General features: G+C 35.4%; 2 protein-coding genes and 1 long non-coding RNA gene across 3 annotated transcripts; 2 read left to right on the top strand and 1 right to left on the bottom strand.

Moving 5' to 3' along the window:
* The first annotated feature begins 391 nt into the window (after window positions 1–391).
* On the top strand, window positions 392–1,183 carry LOC116110195. Its single transcript, XR_004124860.1, has 2 exons — window positions 392–581; window positions 669–1,183. It is a non-coding gene; the product is annotated as an uncharacterized LOC116110195 (long non-coding RNA).
* Window positions 1,184–1,997: 814 nt separating this feature from the next.
* LOC116110140 (SUMO-activating enzyme subunit 2-like) lies at window positions 1,998–7,571 on the bottom strand. The gene is made up of 11 exons (XM_031396377.1): window positions 7,448–7,571; window positions 7,268–7,357; window positions 6,337–6,420; window positions 6,031–6,249; window positions 5,271–5,372; window positions 4,548–5,006; window positions 4,196–4,425; window positions 3,814–3,907; window positions 3,545–3,727; window positions 3,324–3,421; window positions 1,998–2,637 (listed from the first exon to the last, which is right to left on the bottom strand). Exons 1-11 carry the CDS (start codon window positions 7,478–7,480, stop codon window positions 2,322–2,324), a joined length of 1,908 nt encoding a protein of 635 aa, XP_031252237.1. The 5' UTR covers window positions 7,481–7,571; the 3' UTR covers window positions 1,998–2,321.
* Window positions 7,572–11,417: 3,846 nt separating this feature from the next.
* On the top strand, window positions 11,418–17,347 carry LOC116110183 (protein CHROMATIN REMODELING 35-like). The gene is made up of 7 exons (XM_031396404.1): window positions 11,418–11,576; window positions 11,682–11,753; window positions 12,385–12,893; window positions 13,215–13,430; window positions 13,686–13,844; window positions 15,385–17,147; window positions 17,244–17,347. The coding sequence occupies exons 2-7, from the start codon at window positions 11,705–11,707 to the stop codon at window positions 17,245–17,247; spliced, it is 2,700 nt and encodes an 899-aa protein (XP_031252264.1). The 5' UTR covers window positions 11,418–11,576; window positions 11,682–11,704; the 3' UTR covers window positions 17,248–17,347.
* Window positions 17,348–17,756: the final 409 nt, after the last annotated feature.

Raw genomic sequence — 17,756 nt, 5'->3', positions numbered from 1 at the left:
ACTTCAACTAATCTCTCAGGGTTCTGAAGTTGACAACCGGGTAAATCCCCTCAGTGGCTATCTCTATTAACAATCCAGATAGATCGAACCCAGGACCTCTTGAACAATACATTTAAGAGTCTTAGTTAACCGTTGGACCATCCAACGGTGGATAATGCGACTTTTATATTCCTGAAAGAAAGTGGTAAATGGGTTAGTTTTATTCCCACTCTACAACGTGGTGAGCCTAAAGAATGGTTTAGATCAATTGCTTTATTAACATATATCCTCAATAGATAAAAAGGAGCGGTGGGAACAAAAAGGTGTAATATGCGAAGGTAGATTTGATTGAACAAGAGCAAGTATAGATAAGGATGTGGATATAAGATATATAAAGCTAAACCAAATTAAGCAACATGGCATGGTTCAGCCCACATTTATAGATAAAGCCAATACCTCCTCCATATCAGTATTAAAGCTTATTATATAAAAAACCATTGACCCTGAAACTGTTTAACTCCATCGCTTTTGGATATGGATCAATATGAAGATGAAACGAGGTGCTTCGACATGGGTTCGTTGCAGACAAGTCTTCCTAAAAAGTAAGAAAAGACTTTTTTTGTTCATTAATGGTGGTGTTTAATTGTTGTTTATGAAATATTGAATGTTTATTATATTATGATTTGCAGAAGAGGGTTGTCAAGGTATTACTCAGGGAAGGCAAGATCATTTACGTGCATGGCGGATGTTCGAAGTGTAGAAGACCTTAAGAAACAAGAAAAACCAGACGCCAAGAAAAGGAAGGTCAAATATTTGAATAGGAATGAAGATGTGCAAAATAATATAATTCCTCAATATCCATGTCGAAGGGTTTCAAGTACCACCCACTTTGCCGCACCTTATGTTCATTAACCATTACGCTTCTCCTTCTGTAAATTTACATAATTTACAACCCAAATTTCCTTGGCTTCTTGTATTCTGATATATATATATATATATATAGTGTCACGCCCCCTCCCGGGTATCCCTCTCCCGCCGCATCCGGACACTCCAGGAGACTCGGGATTCCGAGAGGAGGGTGAATATTATCATGGGACAGGGACACCCTATAGACCCCTATAACAATTGTTTTTTTTTTAATGTTTGGCTTATGTACAGAAGTCAAAAACTGATAATTTTATAAATATATAATCCATTGGGCAAATTAATCTTCTAGTTTGATGCCCTTTTTTAGCTCGAGGATGACATGCCGGCCGGTTTCAATTTTTTTTTTTTTTTTTTTTTTGTGATAGAGGGTGTCTGGGTTAGTTCGCACGCTGCTTAACTAATTTCCTGAGACTCTAAAGTTAACAGTCGGATATATCCTCATAATAGTTACCTCTATTACCTCTCGAGTGACATATAGACCCTTGTAACAAATTTTTTGTTTTTTTTTTTTTTTTTTATGTACACAAGTAAAAAATTGACAATTTTATAAATATATAATCCGTTGGGCAAATTAAACTTCATGTTTGATGCCTTTTTTTACCTTAAGGATGACATGCCGTTTCTAATAGTGTCAAGTAAACGATTTTTTTGTTTTTGGTGATTGAGAGTATCCGAGTCAATTTACACACACTTTAATTAATCTCCCAAGACCGTAAAATTGACAGCCAAATAAATCCCTATAATGATCATCTCTATTAGCAAGTTAAGTGGATCAAACTCATGACTTCTTGCATAATTCAACTTTCTTGTTTTTGGTGATTGAGAGTATCCGAACCAGCGTACACATACCTTAATTAATCCGTCAAAGCCCTGAAGTTCCATAATGACCATCTCTATTAACAAGTCAAGTGAATTGAACTTATGAGTTATGACTCCTTGAATAATATACTCAAGAGTCTTAGATAACCACTGGATCACCCGACGGTGGTTAGTAAACAACTCCTTCGCACACATTTATTTCGTTTGCTTTATTAACATCGACAACTGGACGTATGGAAATAAAAGACAAACTAAAATTACCCAGATCGCAATTCAAGAAACTATGGTATTTAAGTTCAATTCTTTCACTCATTTAATCGTAGGGTCAATAAATATCCAACATTCCGTCACTAGCAACATTACAGTCTCATCTCATCCATTGTCAACCTAGCTGGGTAAAAATACATATATATTGTTGTTATACAGAGAAATGGAGGCTACAATTAAATACTTTATCTAACACTTACAAGATACTCTCCTTGTTACCTAATAATTAACACTTTATGCACCAAAAGAATTTTCCATTCCTCACTAATGGTACAAAATTAGGAAGTAAGAAGTCTTCCACAGTCAAAGGTTGATTCCCACCACCAAAACTATTGCAATCTTTTCTTCTTGTTGGTGACTGAATCAAAATCATCAAGCATCACCAAATCGTCATCGTCATCATCATCATCAAGCTCTTTAACCTCCTTGTGATTTCCAGTTCCATCAGCAGCATTTGGAATATCCACTTCCGATAATTTACGTTTCTTCCCAGAAGGTTCTGAAATTTCATCCACCTCAGTATCCTTTTCAGCTTCTGCTTGCCGTGCATTTGATGTGCTCCCACCGTTTCCAACCACTGCAGGAGCTTGTGTCCATCCAGTTAGAACCATTCCATCCGGCTCCTTTTCTTCATCAAATTCATCCCTGATAAAATTCCAAGTATGTGATATATATAAGCAGCTGATCAAACGTAACAAAAAATTCATGACAAATCATGAGAATCGGGATCCAAATATTCATCACAAATCAACCAATCCAAACAATTCATGAAGCTTTGGACCATGTAAATCGGGCAGTACTACAGATTTTACCACACAACTGAATCTTCAAAAAGTCATCCGAGTTAAAGCAATGAAAAGTCTACTTTCTTCCTACTGATATCTCAATGAAACAAAAAATACAAAAAAGTTAAGGCTATTATCATTCAAGACACTAATGGACCATCATGAAAACCAACACAACCATAAGCTAAGCCATGAGAATATCAAAAAATAAAGAAAATAATCTGATCAACAACAGACACTTGTAAATTTACCCTAATCCCTCTTGAAAGAAAACAGAGGAACCGAACCCCAAAGCAATGATTATACAAGCTAAAGATCACTCACATGAGTGTATTTTTCCAGCCACTATACCAAAGGCCTTGATATGAGATATTACAAAACATGCATGCACTTATAAAACTTTACGAACAGATTTGTAAGGGAATGAACACTCTCCCATCCCCAAAACGAATGGAAATTAAGCAGCATTCTGCAAAATTTCAGGAGCAGTCAATAGAATGTATTATGCTTGGCTTTGAAATTTGCCTTATTAAAGTAAATACAAACCTATGTTTGATATTGATACTGCAAACCAACTCCTGTTGAAGATCCTCTACAGTGAGCATCGTCCCACTATTAACTGGAGAAGGAAGTTCAGATAGCACCTGAGGCAAGAACAAAATTGATTTAAACTAGAAAATGAAGGAGAGCGGAAGAGATACAAAGAAAAATGCATGGTTGCAACATTAAAGCAGTAAAGTCATTCCTAGCAAAAAGACAAAATTTACCTTCTCAAGGTTGGCAGCATAATTTGCTACCATATCTTCATCAAGATCATCACCAACTTCATAAAGAAGGTTTGAACCATGCATAATCAATGGAAAGTTCATGCCAAGCTTGGCCTTAACAATTTTTTCCACAAAATCCCGCAACTTTGAGCGATAAGTATTAATCTCAAGCAATAGTGGTGTCTGTTTTAAGCAGCAGATTACCATCATGACTGAGAAAAACATATAAAGAGATTTCCACAATAGTGTTAAAAGGAAATAAACTAGACCTCAGAGCAAACATAGCAGGACTTGTTTGGTTCATAAGGTTCCACTGGCATAAGGAGCATCTTTCTGCTAACATGTTCAAGACAATACGTCATCCTGCATATAAGTTCCAAATAAGACTTCAGCACATTCAGCAGTTGCTAATCTTAGATATAGATACAAAAGGCAATATTAATATCATCAAGCAAATGAATTTTGCAGAACAGAGTACAGAAACAGACCATTGGTAGCAGTTATCTTTTTCAAGTATTTCAAACAAGTAAAAGAATAGTCTCAGTTAAATTTCTTTACTAACTTATCATTGTACAGAGAATAAAGATAGATGTTCAGCAGACTACGAATCACATTAACATAAAACAAAACCTAAACAGATATGAGCCACACCGATAGTTATCAGTATCCTTCTGTAGCACCTTGATTGCTTCAATCACAATCAACCCAGCTATAATAGCATTTGTTGTTGCAACAGCATGCACAATATTACCAGCAATGCCTTTGGCTTCAAAAAGGCTATGCAAAGGAATGCCAAAAGAAGCAGCCCGAATATTTGCAGCAGCTGTAACAAATTCTACTGCCAACTGATCATCTTTATCGAAACTCAGGTTTCCAATCTCCTGCACAAAAATATGTTATATATACAATATTTAGCTTTGAACGGGAAAAGGAAAACTAGTTAATCAAGAAATTCAAAGGTTTTTTCCAAACATTGGTTTAAAAGCATGAGATCAAGACAAACCTTTTCTCTCTTCAGAAAAAATTGTTTCAAAGCCTCAAGAAAAACTCTTGTACTTTCCAGAAGGGACCATTTATCCTGTGGATTCTTCAGACCCAAAGACGCCATGGCAGACACAGATGAAAAAGCATCAGTTAGGCAACTGTTATCCACATTTCCGTTCTGATGATTCAGTTCTTCAGACAGGAAATCCTTACTATATATAGGCCTTGGTCTTTTCCTTTTATTCCAAGTCTCTTCATTAGACAAAGCTAATTCAATGTTATAACCAAACACATGGTCATATATTCTTCTTCCATATTGGCCAAAATCTTCATCCTTTCTTCGTTCAAATACATCTTTTGCTTGTTCTGATGAGTTAGTAGCATCACTGGAGCGCACATTTAAATCATTTTCCTGATTCTTGTCTCCAAACAACTTAGCAAAAAGCAGGTCCTTAGCCCATACAATACAGTGAACAAACTGCAAATTCAACATAGACACCATTACCAAATAAATATTTTGTCAACAGCCAAGAAGAACCTGAGCAAATTTTGATGAATAAGATCTATACTATCTTAAGAGCAATCTTAACATAACAAAACCCACTTTCTTTCCCATTAAATTAGTAATAACAATTAACCACTAGTAATAACATTATAATCATAACAAGCCACAGTCAACCAAATATTCCATTTTCCAACACAAAACTAAACTTCACATGCTTGCAAAAAGAAAAGCACGCACCTTTGATGGAGTGCTTGTTATTGTACAGACAGGATAGGTTTTCGGTGCAGGTTTGGGCTGACATTCATAACATTCGGTTTTTCCTTTTATATGCACTGTGACCTGGTTCCATGAAATTGGTAAGAACCAAGGATCATGATCATGACCATCAGAAATGTCGAACAAATCAACACAACCAAATTAAAAGCATGAATATCTGGTCAAACAGGCAGAGAGAGGAAGGAACATGGATTTGTAACATTAGAAAGTAATAAACAAAAGCAGATTTTCTTTTCAACCAATAGGTGAAACTCAATATTTTAGATGCTCGGGTATCAACTACCAAGCATGAATAACAATACTAAATAAATGTCTCTAAGTCGAAATAATTCTTAGAAGTCCATACCCACACATCACATTGAATGCCAGCTTTCTTGAAGGAGACAAAATTTTCATAACAATTTTAAGTCACAAAGATCTCATCAATAAAAAATTACTTAACCTTTGCAAGTTTAAAAAAAACATGTGATGTACTAGGAGGAGAAAATAAAAGGTAATTCCCAATCTGGTTGCAAGTTGTTTAACTAAATTTTATTTGGCTGTTAAAATATCAGGTGGTTGAAACCTCTGTTATACAAAAATGAAAGCAAAATCAATTGCAGTAAACTCACAGTTCCAAGAAGTGGGCATAAAAAAGAAAATGTATAATTAGATGCAGTCTTTTAATAAACCCCTTTAAGGATATAGATTGTTGCCAAAGACTAAATATCATCTTTATTACCTGTCCCAGGAAGCCTGTAGTCCCACTTTCAACCAAAGGAACATCAGCTGCCAAGCAGAGGCGGTTCACATGCCGCCTTGCATCTAGATTGTCTAGTCCATTCAGAACAACGTTAAATTGCTTGAAGAAATCAACATTGAACTCAGGATCCTTAACATTGGCATGATGTGGTGTAATGCTCATGCCAGGCCTAAAATTTAAGACAGCATCGCGAGCAACCTGGTTTAAATATTGATGAGAGAGTTATGAACAACTTAAATAGTGCTTCAGCAAGCATTAAAAGAAAGACTCTCACTGCGGTTCTACCTTGGCCTTAGACTGGCCAACATGTGATTGACGAAATAAAAATTGCCTATTCAGGTTACTGACTTCGATGGTATCCATGTCAATCTGCAAACAGATGATTACAGAAAAAATTATTATATGCCAATAACACATGCCAGCACATGTTGCAAAAACTGAAGGAATTTCCGAAACTCGAACAAAAACTTTCATAGATAAGCGACAAAAGAAATATGGAAATCACCTATACTAATTGTAGCAAATAAATGATTTTAATTTAAGTTCCAAAAACGAACAATAATAAACATGTTACCAATTATCAAGGACAGAGGTAAGGAAAAAATGGTAATAGGATAAACACCAACTAGATGCCCCTGGATAATTAAGGAAAATAATGCCCAAAAAAAAAAGGCATTACACAGGGTTTACCTGCTTTATCCATATTTATATGCAAAGAATCCAACAAAAACGTCAGATTTCTTAATTGTAAAATTTAATATCAAGGGTGAACTCAAACTCCATAAAGAAAATATAACATAATCAGTTATCGATACCAACAACAGCTATGCTTTAATGCCAATACCCACTAACATCAAATTTGATATTTTACCATCAGAATCCAAATCACCATCAACATCCACACCACCTTTCAAAATTGTTCCACAACCAGAGTCTAAGAAATTCATTTGAACCCACTAAGCAAACTCAAGCACAAAACTAACTAACTCCTCAAGGTGGAATCTTTCCATTTTTCCTGTTCACACCAGTACCCAAATATAACAAATTCGACACTTTAAGCACCAAATAACTAAACCCCAGTAAATTAAATTACAAAATAAAAATAAAAATTACACATAATCACCCAGCTAGAAACCCTAGTAAAGCACAAGTAAACCAAAAACAAAACCCATACATAAATTTCTTCAAAATTAAAAACAAAAGCGAAAGCACTAACAATATGAATATCTTGAAAGCCGGAGAGAGCGAGAGTCTTAAGCAGCTCGCAGCCGATACCACCAGCTCCAACCATAAGCACTTTGGCGCCCTAAACAAAACAAAAATCAAAACCCGAAGATACGAAAATACAAAACCCTGTAATCCAGTTAAAATAAAAGTGGGGGGGTTTTGTCGGTACCTTTATTGCAGGTAAGTGTCCCTCTGAAGCCATTGGGACTCAAGGTAGAGAGACAGACACAGAGAGAGAGAGATAGAGGGGGAAACTGAACAGAGCGAGTCAAAGAGAGAGAAGTAAATTAGAATCAGAATATGAAATTTTATTAGTGCGAATAAATAATATTTAACAGAGACGAAATTGTGGGGGCCGTGGGGAATCGAACACGGGACGTGTTGGATGGTGGAGAATCTAAGAGGTCGTGACCCAAAAAGGACGGCTAAGCTTAATAATAAATTAATATTTTTTTTTATTTTTTTTAAGATCTAAAAAAAAAAAAGAAATATACATAAACAAATTTATATATTTTAAATTAACGGATTAAAATATTTATATCATGTTTGGTTACACTAATTTAGGGTCAAAATAGTTTATTTATTAGTGTATTACTAAATATTTTTAGCTGATTTATTGCATTTTAAAAGTGCTTAAAAGATTTTACTATTAGTGAAAAATGCTCAAATTATTAGTCCTTCCCGTGAGCCTTTTTTTATCTTATTTAAAGTGTTAAAATTAAAAAAAAAAATTCTATTTTATTTCATAAATTTGACCTATATCTATTATTATATATTAAAACTTTTCTAAAAAATTAATGCTTAAAATCTCTTTAATTTTATTTAATCTAAATAACCCCAAAAAAAAAAAAATAAATAAATAAATCTTCCACTTTCTACTAATGACCTATACTTCAATGAACTCGACTTGAATAAATCGTCTCAAACAAAGCCATAGACCCTGCTTAATTGGGCATACTTTGCTAGAATAACTTATTTAAAGTTTATAAATATTCTTTTAAAACACGTTATTTTGCATCTTTTGGGAAAGACAAAATCTGGGCTACTTCCCATAAGCCCTTTTTTTTTTTTTGGTGATCGAGGGTGTCCGGACTAGCTTATACGTATCTCAACTACTCATTCGGGGCACTGAAATTGATAGTCGAGTAAATCCTCTCAGTAGTCACATCTATTAACAACTTAAGTAAATCAAACTCAATACCTCTTAAATAATACATCCAATAGTTCTAGTTGACCGTTGGACTATGGTGGTTTCTCATAAGTTCCTTTGAGTTCATTGAAAGTGCCAAAATTTCCAAAAATACCATAAAGCTCTTTTTTATTTTTCTATCCCAACAATTATCAAATTTTTTGTAAAACTCGAACTCTCATAAATTCTATTCTAGTAAAACTCTATTTGAATAAACTATAATAAACGACCCTTAATACTCTTAGTTTAAAGTAGGAGATTTCAAGTGGGATTCAATTATTTTATTTATTTATTTAAAATGTCATAATTGCATATGATTAATTATGACTCTTAGGTGTATTACTAAGAGATTCTGAGCTCGATCTATCTAGGTTGTTAATAAGGATCCTTATTGATCGAATTTACCCAATTATCAACTTTAGGTTTCTGAGGGATTAGTTAGGGTCACAAAAAAAAAAAAAAAAAAATTGCATACAAACCCAACATCTTTTTGTTTGAGACAAATTGTATAATTAATTACATTAATATTGTTTCTTTTCTTTTCTCTTAATTATAAGAGTTTATAAAATAAGTGGGGAACAGGATAATCCACTCCCTAGATCGGATTACATTTTAAACATCAAATCGGATTACACTATTACCAAACAATCAAACAAAGCGGCGGCAGGTACGGACTCGTCACTCGTGGGCTCGGCCCCACCTTTCTATTCTTAGCGTGAGTATGACGGTGACGCCACGTTTCACATCTCCATTATTTCCTCTAACATCTTTTCTACCAATCATATTTTGCCAGCTCGTCGGACTTATACTAACTACGATGGGTCGAAGAATCTCGCCGCGATTATTTGTTGAGTCTTGAGACGTTTCCTCCGTCACCATCACTCCAAACTTCCAAAGTAAACACGAGACGAAAAGGGAAATTACAGTGCCACTGACAGACTTCTCTGTAGCCAGCGGAAGTCGCGGAGGAAGTCCAACCGCGCCTGCCAACTCTTCTGCATTATTTTGGTGGCCAATTACAAAGTGTTTGGTTCGGATATCTTGTATTTTTTTAAGGAACTGAAATCAGGAACCGATGATTTCTTGAAATTTAAAACTAGAATTGGAATTGATGGTTCCGATTCTTAGATACCCAGAACCAAAACTTGTAATATCGGTTCCAGTTTTGGGTATCTTGTAATAGGAAGCAAAAAAACCCTTAAAAACTTAAAATACCCCCCATCTGGTACTTGTTAACAAAAATAAAATTACAAATTATAAGTTCAAAATTACAAACTCCATTACTTTATAAAGGTAGATTTTCAAAAGTCAAACCAACTTACTTTAAATGTTATGAAATATAAACATAAATGTATTCACATTATTTTTTCTACAAAAGTTTTTATTAACCCCCATAATCTTTAATTTTATTTTATATTAGTCTCAGTTTCTGGTTCCTGGTTTCGGTTTCTATTCCTAACTATAGAAACCAAAACCGGAACTGCACAGTAACAGTTCCAAAAATTTGGAACTGGAACCTACTCGTTGACGGTTGGTTCTAGGTATGAACAGGAACCGAACCCCGGGTACCCGCCAATTCCAGTTCTAACCGATTGTTTTGAACACCCTTATGACTAAATACTGTTCTTCCAAGTTCATTTCAATCATAAAATGGAACTATAACAAGAATAATGAAGTGATAGTAATATTAAATGATATGGCATCTTATATGGAAGGCATTAGAACAATGAAGTGTTTGAAATGCCGACGAACCCCATGAAGATAGATAACATTATAGCATATGCAGATAAAGACAAACACATTGAACAATGACGTCAAAGGAACTCCGGGAGTTGAATTCTCAATTAGGTTTTACTGTTGATACTAATCAATCTGTTGATTACTTAAATTGCAATGTGATATTAAAAGCGAAGATTTCTTCATCCTGTATATATATAGGAAGGGGAAAACCTAGTGCACTTCAAAATAATGTTCTGAAAATCAAGTCTCGGTTCACGGTTTGACCGGTTAAATAGCTGGTTTAACCAATTGTTTACAAAGTTTAAATGCTTACACACACACACTTGAGAACTTTTTAGTCCCTATAGGTTTGAAATATAGAAAATACACCCCTATGATTAGTTCGAGTTTTGAATTTTTCGGCCAAATTCTAGCTGATTCTGACTGCTAAAGTTCAATCCGACACCACCACCTGAACTACCGTCCTCCACTCTACAAAACCTCTCTAACCTCAGAACTTGGCAACCCTTCGTTCGTCGGTCGTGACTTACAAATATCGTCGTTTTGGATTGATTTTTTGGCCAAATTTTAGCTGATTCCGACCTCCAACATTCAATCAAACACTATCACCTAAATCACTAACCTTCATTCTACAAAACCCCTATAACCCCGACACTGGTCATAACTCCCATATTGAGTTGAATTTTTTGACCAAATTCTGACTTATTATGGCATCAAAATTTCAATCCAAGACTACCCCTTGAACCACCGCCCTCCACTCTATAAAAACTATTTAACTTTGACATTTATTAGCTCCTCATTCATCGATGATTAAATTAGGGATTTGGGTGAACAATAAAATTAAAATTTTGAACCGAAAAAGAGGTCGGTGGACGGGTTGGACCAATCCGACCGACTGGTCCAGTCCTGTCTAGTTTTCAGAACATTTCTTTATAGAATTGCATTATGTTGGGTCGGGGCTTCGAATCCCATGTATGAATGGGTAGGATTGCCCATTTACCACATCGGATTACAAACAAACAAAAAAACTCCAGAGTACGGACTACGTTCCGCGCGTGAGCTTGACGGCGATACGCTTTTTCAATTTCTTTCTTATTATTTATTAACTTCTCTTTACAACGTGTCAAATATTTTTCGGTAAACTTCGCTTTGCATAATTTGTCCAATTATTTTCTGCCATCTCACCCGAACGCAGTAAAATTGTGATCCACAGGAGAATTTCTCCGCGATACCTTCTAGAGTCCGACTCCACTCTCACTCATCGTCGTCTCGCCTATAACTAAAACGGCAAAAAGAACACGAGACAGTGACGGTCAACATCTCTATGTAGCTGCCATTAACGGAAGAAGAGACGTCGTTTCGCTGAAATGTAAGTCGTCTATTTGACCTAAATTCAATGCCGATAATTTTCTTCTAATTTTTTGTTAGTTTTATGAGGTTTTTAGGGTTTGATTATGTTATTTTCTTTGTTTAGTTTATTGTTGATTCTTCTCAGCTATGGAGTCTGCAATGATGGTTCTTCCATTAAATTACGCCTCTCCAAACGGTAGGCCTCTTAAGTTATGTTTATAGAATGGTTTGTCGGTTTCATTTGTGACTGTTTGCTTGTACACATTGTTTTTTTCACGGCTTGCATGTAAGTTATTTGGATATTTGTTTTGATTGTTTGCATATCTCTATATGATTGGCTAATTTACGTGCTAGTTGTGAAGCCAAGAAATTGTTAATGTATATGTTTGTATTGTGGTCGAAAGACAAGTTTTAAGAATAATCTAGTTATATGTTCGTGTTCTTTTGTGAAGTGTTGAATTGACTATCAGCCTACGAACTGGTAAGGAAGGGACTAAAGTATTGACCTGTTTATTGCTTCTTCAAAGATGTAAAAGAAATACAATATGTGTTTGGTCTTTCTAGGGTTCATTGGTTTCCTCACTTTGAATTCTGAAAACACCCAATTCTTGACTTTTATGTTTTGACAAAGAAAGCATTTATAATTATCTCAAATTATGTTTTCCTTTTTTTTTTTCTCCTTGGTTTGGTGTAATTTAATGTGTAGTGGTTGCTTTTAAGATTTTTTATTTGTCTAGCATGGTTGATTTTTTATTTATATTTTTCTAATTGTAATGCAGTTGCTCATTTTCTGCTTGATTTGTGTATTATTTCATTTGTTTTGATAGAGTCGTATTCAAAGGGACATAAAAGAATTAAATTATTGAGTGATGCGAACACTTATGGTTGTACTACTTCCTCTGCATCTGTGAAAAATGAAACAGAAGAGAAGAAGGCAAAGGTTTCACAGAATATTGTCGATTATTCTGATCCATTTGCCATCTCAAATTTGCTTGATAACTTAGATTCTGGTAAATTTGGGAGTGTAACAAAAGACATAAAGGACCTCATAGATCGGAAGGTTCGAACATGGGGTGCTCTTTGTGCCAAAAATCCATTACTTTCAAATATATTTGTGAATGCTGAGAACCCAAGTAAGCAGGCTACAAAGTTGGCAAATCAAAAACCTATTCGAAATATCATTGATTTGGAAGATGACACAGAGGCTGTAGCTCATCCATTAGTCGTAGTTCTTTCAGACGATGAAGATGAGGAAGACAAGAGGCCTTATAATCCTTTTCGCGAGGTTGTCTTGACGCAGCCTCCTGCAGGACATTTTTTAACAAAGGACATAATGGTATGTTTCTCTAACAAGTCTAATCTTGGATTTCTTTGGAATCGTAATGCTGACAAGGATATATCACTCAATACTTTGATAATCAACTGTGAGCATTGAATGTAATGGGTAATCACTCTCCAAAAGAGGAGACATGTAAATATCAATGTTTTTTTGTTTTTACCATGCAAAGAAGTGACTGAGATGAGCAGAAAATAATATGTTTGTGTGTTCAATAAGGAGTACTATTCCTTGATATTTAATTGTCAAATTTAGTGTATTTTACTGTTCCGACGTCTTTTATATCATCTCTGAAAGTGCTTGTGTTGTTACCAAATTAAGGTTAGGGGCTATGTTGAGAACACAATTAAGGTTGGGGGCGACACACAGAAGATAAATCAAATGAAAGAAGAAAGTTTAGTTGGTGAAATTGCCATCAACAAAGATCAGGGTGTTTATGTTGGTGTCGAAGAGGATGATGATGATAAGACCAAGGCTGAAGATGATGGTTTGGGGGATATTTGGCAGGAGATGTCAATGGCATTAGAATGTTCTAAGGTACTGTGTTCTTTTTAATTTTATTTATCCTTTATTTATTCATTTCTGTTACGTTCATTTTGCACTAAAAATTTTGATTGTACAAGGACATGTAGGTTATGCTAAATTCTTAAAAATTTATATGTTATTTAATTTTTTAAGTAACCTGTATTGAATAAGATCTTTCCAACTTATAATTCTTTTATTGTCCTAACCATTCACCCATAAGTTCCTAAGTTATTGCAATATTTATCATGATTTTGCTGCTTTTGGTAGGATGTGGTTGAAGATAATTCAGCCAATGAACACATGGAAAAAGATGGAGAGGACTGTGATCATTCATTTATCTTGAAGGATGATCTTGGCTATGTTTGTCGTGTTTGTGGAGTGATTGACCGAGGAATTGAGAGCATAATTGAGGTCCAGTTCAATAAGGTAAGAGTATTGTTGTTTATTCATTATGTTCAATGCACCTCCACCTCTCTTATTTATTTATTTATTATTATTTTTTTTTAATTTTTTGTTAGCAATTATCTATGCAAATATGTATATGGTGATTCTTCCTATAAATGTTGATGTTGAGTCTGGGAAACACTTGATTTTTGTTTGGGTAAGTGCCTTTAGAGGGTTGAGAACATTTTTCATAAGCTATTGCACTTGATTTTGATAATGACACCGAGTTGAGTCAATGCTTTCAAGTGCCTTTTGGCTTAATACATTTGTTAATGCCTAGAAGTGACGGATTGGGTTGGAATTTATCTCACCTATTCTTCTTCTCTATTTTATAGGACTACTTGGGAGACATGACATTTTTACATCCCTTTATTCTCTGCTACCCCAATTATTTACATTTTGTTCTCTGAGCTTTAGCTTGATTTTATTGTAGTCTTTGGGTGCTTGTTAATTTGGAAACTTCTATATTAATATATTAAGAAAAAGCCCGAGTTTTTCTTAACCAAGGTAGTTGACTGAATTGTTTTCAATTGAGTTGGTGACTGAGTAAATTTTCTTCTTCTTATATCAAAATGACCGTATTAGCTCTGCCTACAATTTTAATAATATTGGAACTTATAGGGGTAAGAGGGTAATAAATCTGATGTTTTTTCATATGTTGGCCACAATATTGCTTGTGCATTTTTTGTTGGGATATTGTGGCTCGCTTTCCTATTTGTTTCCATGTGAAATTGTATGTCTTTAGGAAATCTATTTGGTAAAGAATACAATTGGAAATAGGAATATAATTTAGGAGTCCTAATAGGAATTGAAATATGAATCTTATTAGAAAAAGAGTATCTCATATACTACCTATCAATATAGGGGTGAGAATCAATTTAAGGTTATGAGAGAATGAGAGAATGTGAGAACATAGGGTATTTGATGTAAGGGTTATTAAACACCATGGGAAGAGTGTCTTAGAAATTGGGATTGTTTCCGCTCTAGGTACTGGGTTGAGCGTGGTTAGAAACTGAGATTGTTTCCTCGCTGTTTTATGTACCAGGTTTATGGTGTTATGTACTATTGTATATCGTGTTCATGAAACTATAGTAGATTTCTCTCATCCATGGATTTAGGCAGGTTATGTCGAACCACGTAAATATGGTGTCTTCTTGTGTGGTCTGATTCTATTCCTTTGTTATTTATCTCGAATGTATGTTTTCTGCTGCGCGATCTCCTAACATTTTTAAATCCCTACACATTGAATGGCCATATGGGCTTATAAAATATATACCAGAGAGTGTGTGAAATGCAAAACTAACTGTTACGATTTTGGGTTACAATAGCTTTAATTTAGAAGTTAGTTTTGTTAAGCATACAACCTGACTAGCATAGAATGACTAAGTTCTTAAGTTCTATTTGATGTTGCATTTGCATCTCATTGGAATTAATTTATGCAAATGATTAGGCTTGATGGCTTGTTTAGTAGTTGTCCTTGCTTGCTGCCTTAGATTTTGATTTTTCTTTTTGTTAAATTTAGGTGAAAAGGAGCACGAGAACGTACATGTATGATCCTTGGAATGGCAAAGGCAGAGATGCAAGCAACATAGATGGAGTTAAGTTGTCTGAAAATGACTTGATGGTGACTGACATTTATGCTCATCCAAGACATATGAAACAAATGAAACCTCATCAAGTAGAAGGATTTAATTTTCTTCGAAGCAATCTGGTGACTGATAATCCTGGTGGCTGCATTTTGGCTCATGCTCCTGGATCTGGAAAGACGTTTATGATAATCAGCTTCATGCAGAGCTTCTTAGCTAAGTATCCACAGGCTAGACCACTGGTGGTGCTTCCTAAAGGTATTTTGACAACATGGAAGAAAGAGTTTCAGACATGGCAAATAGAAGATGTTCCACTCTTAGATTTTTATACTGTGAAAGCTGACAGTCGGGCTCAGCAATTGGAGGTGTTGAAAAAGTGGGTGGAGCAGAAGAGTATTCTTTTCTTAGGGTACAAACAGTTCTCTGCTATTGTTTGCGACTCTGAAAACAGTAAGACAGCAGCCACTTGTCAAGAGATACTGCTCAAGCAACCTTCAATTCTGATTTTGGATGAAGGGCACACTCCGAGGAATGAGAATACCGACGTATTGCAATCCCTTGCTAAAGTACAGACACCTCGAAAAGTTGTTCTTTCTGGAACCCTGTACCAGAATCACGTGAAAGAAGTGTTCAATATTTTGAATCTGGTGCGTCCAAAATTTCTGAAACTGGATACCTCAAGGTTTGTGGTAAAGCGCATAATGAGTAGAGTACATATTCCAGGTTTGAGGAAGCAGTTCAAAGCTGGTGCACATGCTGCTTTCTATGAGTTGGTGGAGCATTGTCTTCTGAAGGATGATGATTTCAAAAGGAAAGTCACTGTCATACAAGATCTTCGTGAAATGACCAGCAAGGTCCTACATTATTATAAGGGAGATTTCTTGGATGAGCTACCTGGACTTGTTGATTTCACTGTGGTACTGAATTTGAGTTCCAAACAGAAGATTGAAGTTTCAAAGTTAAAGATGTTGGGTGGGAAGGGTGGCAAGTTCAAGCTTTCTGCTGTTGGGAGTTCTGTACTTCTGCATCCAAAATTAAAGTCCCTTCCTGAGAATAGTGTCCCGGCAGATGATAAGATGGATGAGGTTTTAGAAAAACTAGATGTGAAAGATGGAGTCAAAGCTAAATTTTTTCTTAGCCTGTTAAACTTGTGTGATTCTGCTGGTGAGAGGTTACTTGTCTTTGGTCAGTACCTTCAACCCTTGAAATTTTTAGAGAGATTAGTAGTGAAAATTAAGGGATGGAGTCTAGGGCGAGAAGTCTTTGTGATCTCAGGTGAATCAACTGCTGAGCAGCGAGAGTGGTCTATGGAGCGGTTCAACAATTCTCCTCATTCCAAAGTTTTCTTTGGATCAATTAAGGCTTGTGGAGAGGGAATCTCACTGGTTGGTGCATCCCGCATTATTATTCTCGATGTTCATCTTAATCCATCAGTGACTCGCCAAGCAATAGGCCGTGCATTTCGACCAGGCCAAACAAAGAAAGTGTATGCATATAGATTAGTCTGTGCTGATACCCATGAAGAGAAAGATCATACCACTTGCTTCAAGAAGGAACTGATCTCAAGAATGTGGTTTGAGTGGAATGAATATTGCGGTTACAGAAATTTTGAAATGGAGACAGTTGATGTGTCTGACTGTGGTGATCTCTTCCTGGAGACTCCACTATTAAGGGAAGATGTTAGAGATCTGTACAGAAGGTCAGTACTCAATTTATCCTTAACCCCAGTCAGAGTTCCCTAGTATGATTATCTATCTTCCGCCTTATAACACTCCTTTTTGGTATATTTTTTCAGGTAGATTCCAGCATTTGGAACTGAAGCAGTGAGTAGAATGCCATTTAGAAAATATGTATTCCGTCTACGTTACGAAAGCATTAACTTTTGTGTACAGGACTAGAGAAACAGGAAATGTAAATTTGTTCAGCTCAGAATTATCATTTGGATTTCCTTTCCTTTTCTTTTCACTTTTCTTTCTTCAACCTCCTCTGTGAAGAATGAACATTGCTATCTGAGTATAGAATTGTGGTACTTTCTAATTGAACGCTGGCAGTGTATTTATGGGCCAGGATTATCTATCCTCCATGATGGAGTACACTAGCACCATCAGACAAACGAACAGCACCTCTACGGACCTGTCCCTGCAGTGTAAGGGATCAGACAGTTTTGCTCCTCACAGCGCTCATACCACAGGATTATCTTTGGGACAATATTATCTTGGCAAACGAATCTCACAAACTTTCTAGACTTAATGTAACACTGAATTAGTATTATCACGTCAATTTACAATTTTGACTAAACATAAACAAC

Source organism: Pistacia vera, unplaced genomic scaffold (genome assembly GCF_008641045.1).
Source record: "Pistacia vera cultivar Batoury unplaced genomic scaffold, PisVer_v2 Contig598, whole genome shotgun sequence".
NCBI lineage: Eukaryota > Viridiplantae > Streptophyta > Magnoliopsida > Sapindales > Anacardiaceae > Pistacia > Pistacia vera.
This window is presented reverse-complemented; position numbering and strand designations above follow the sequence as displayed.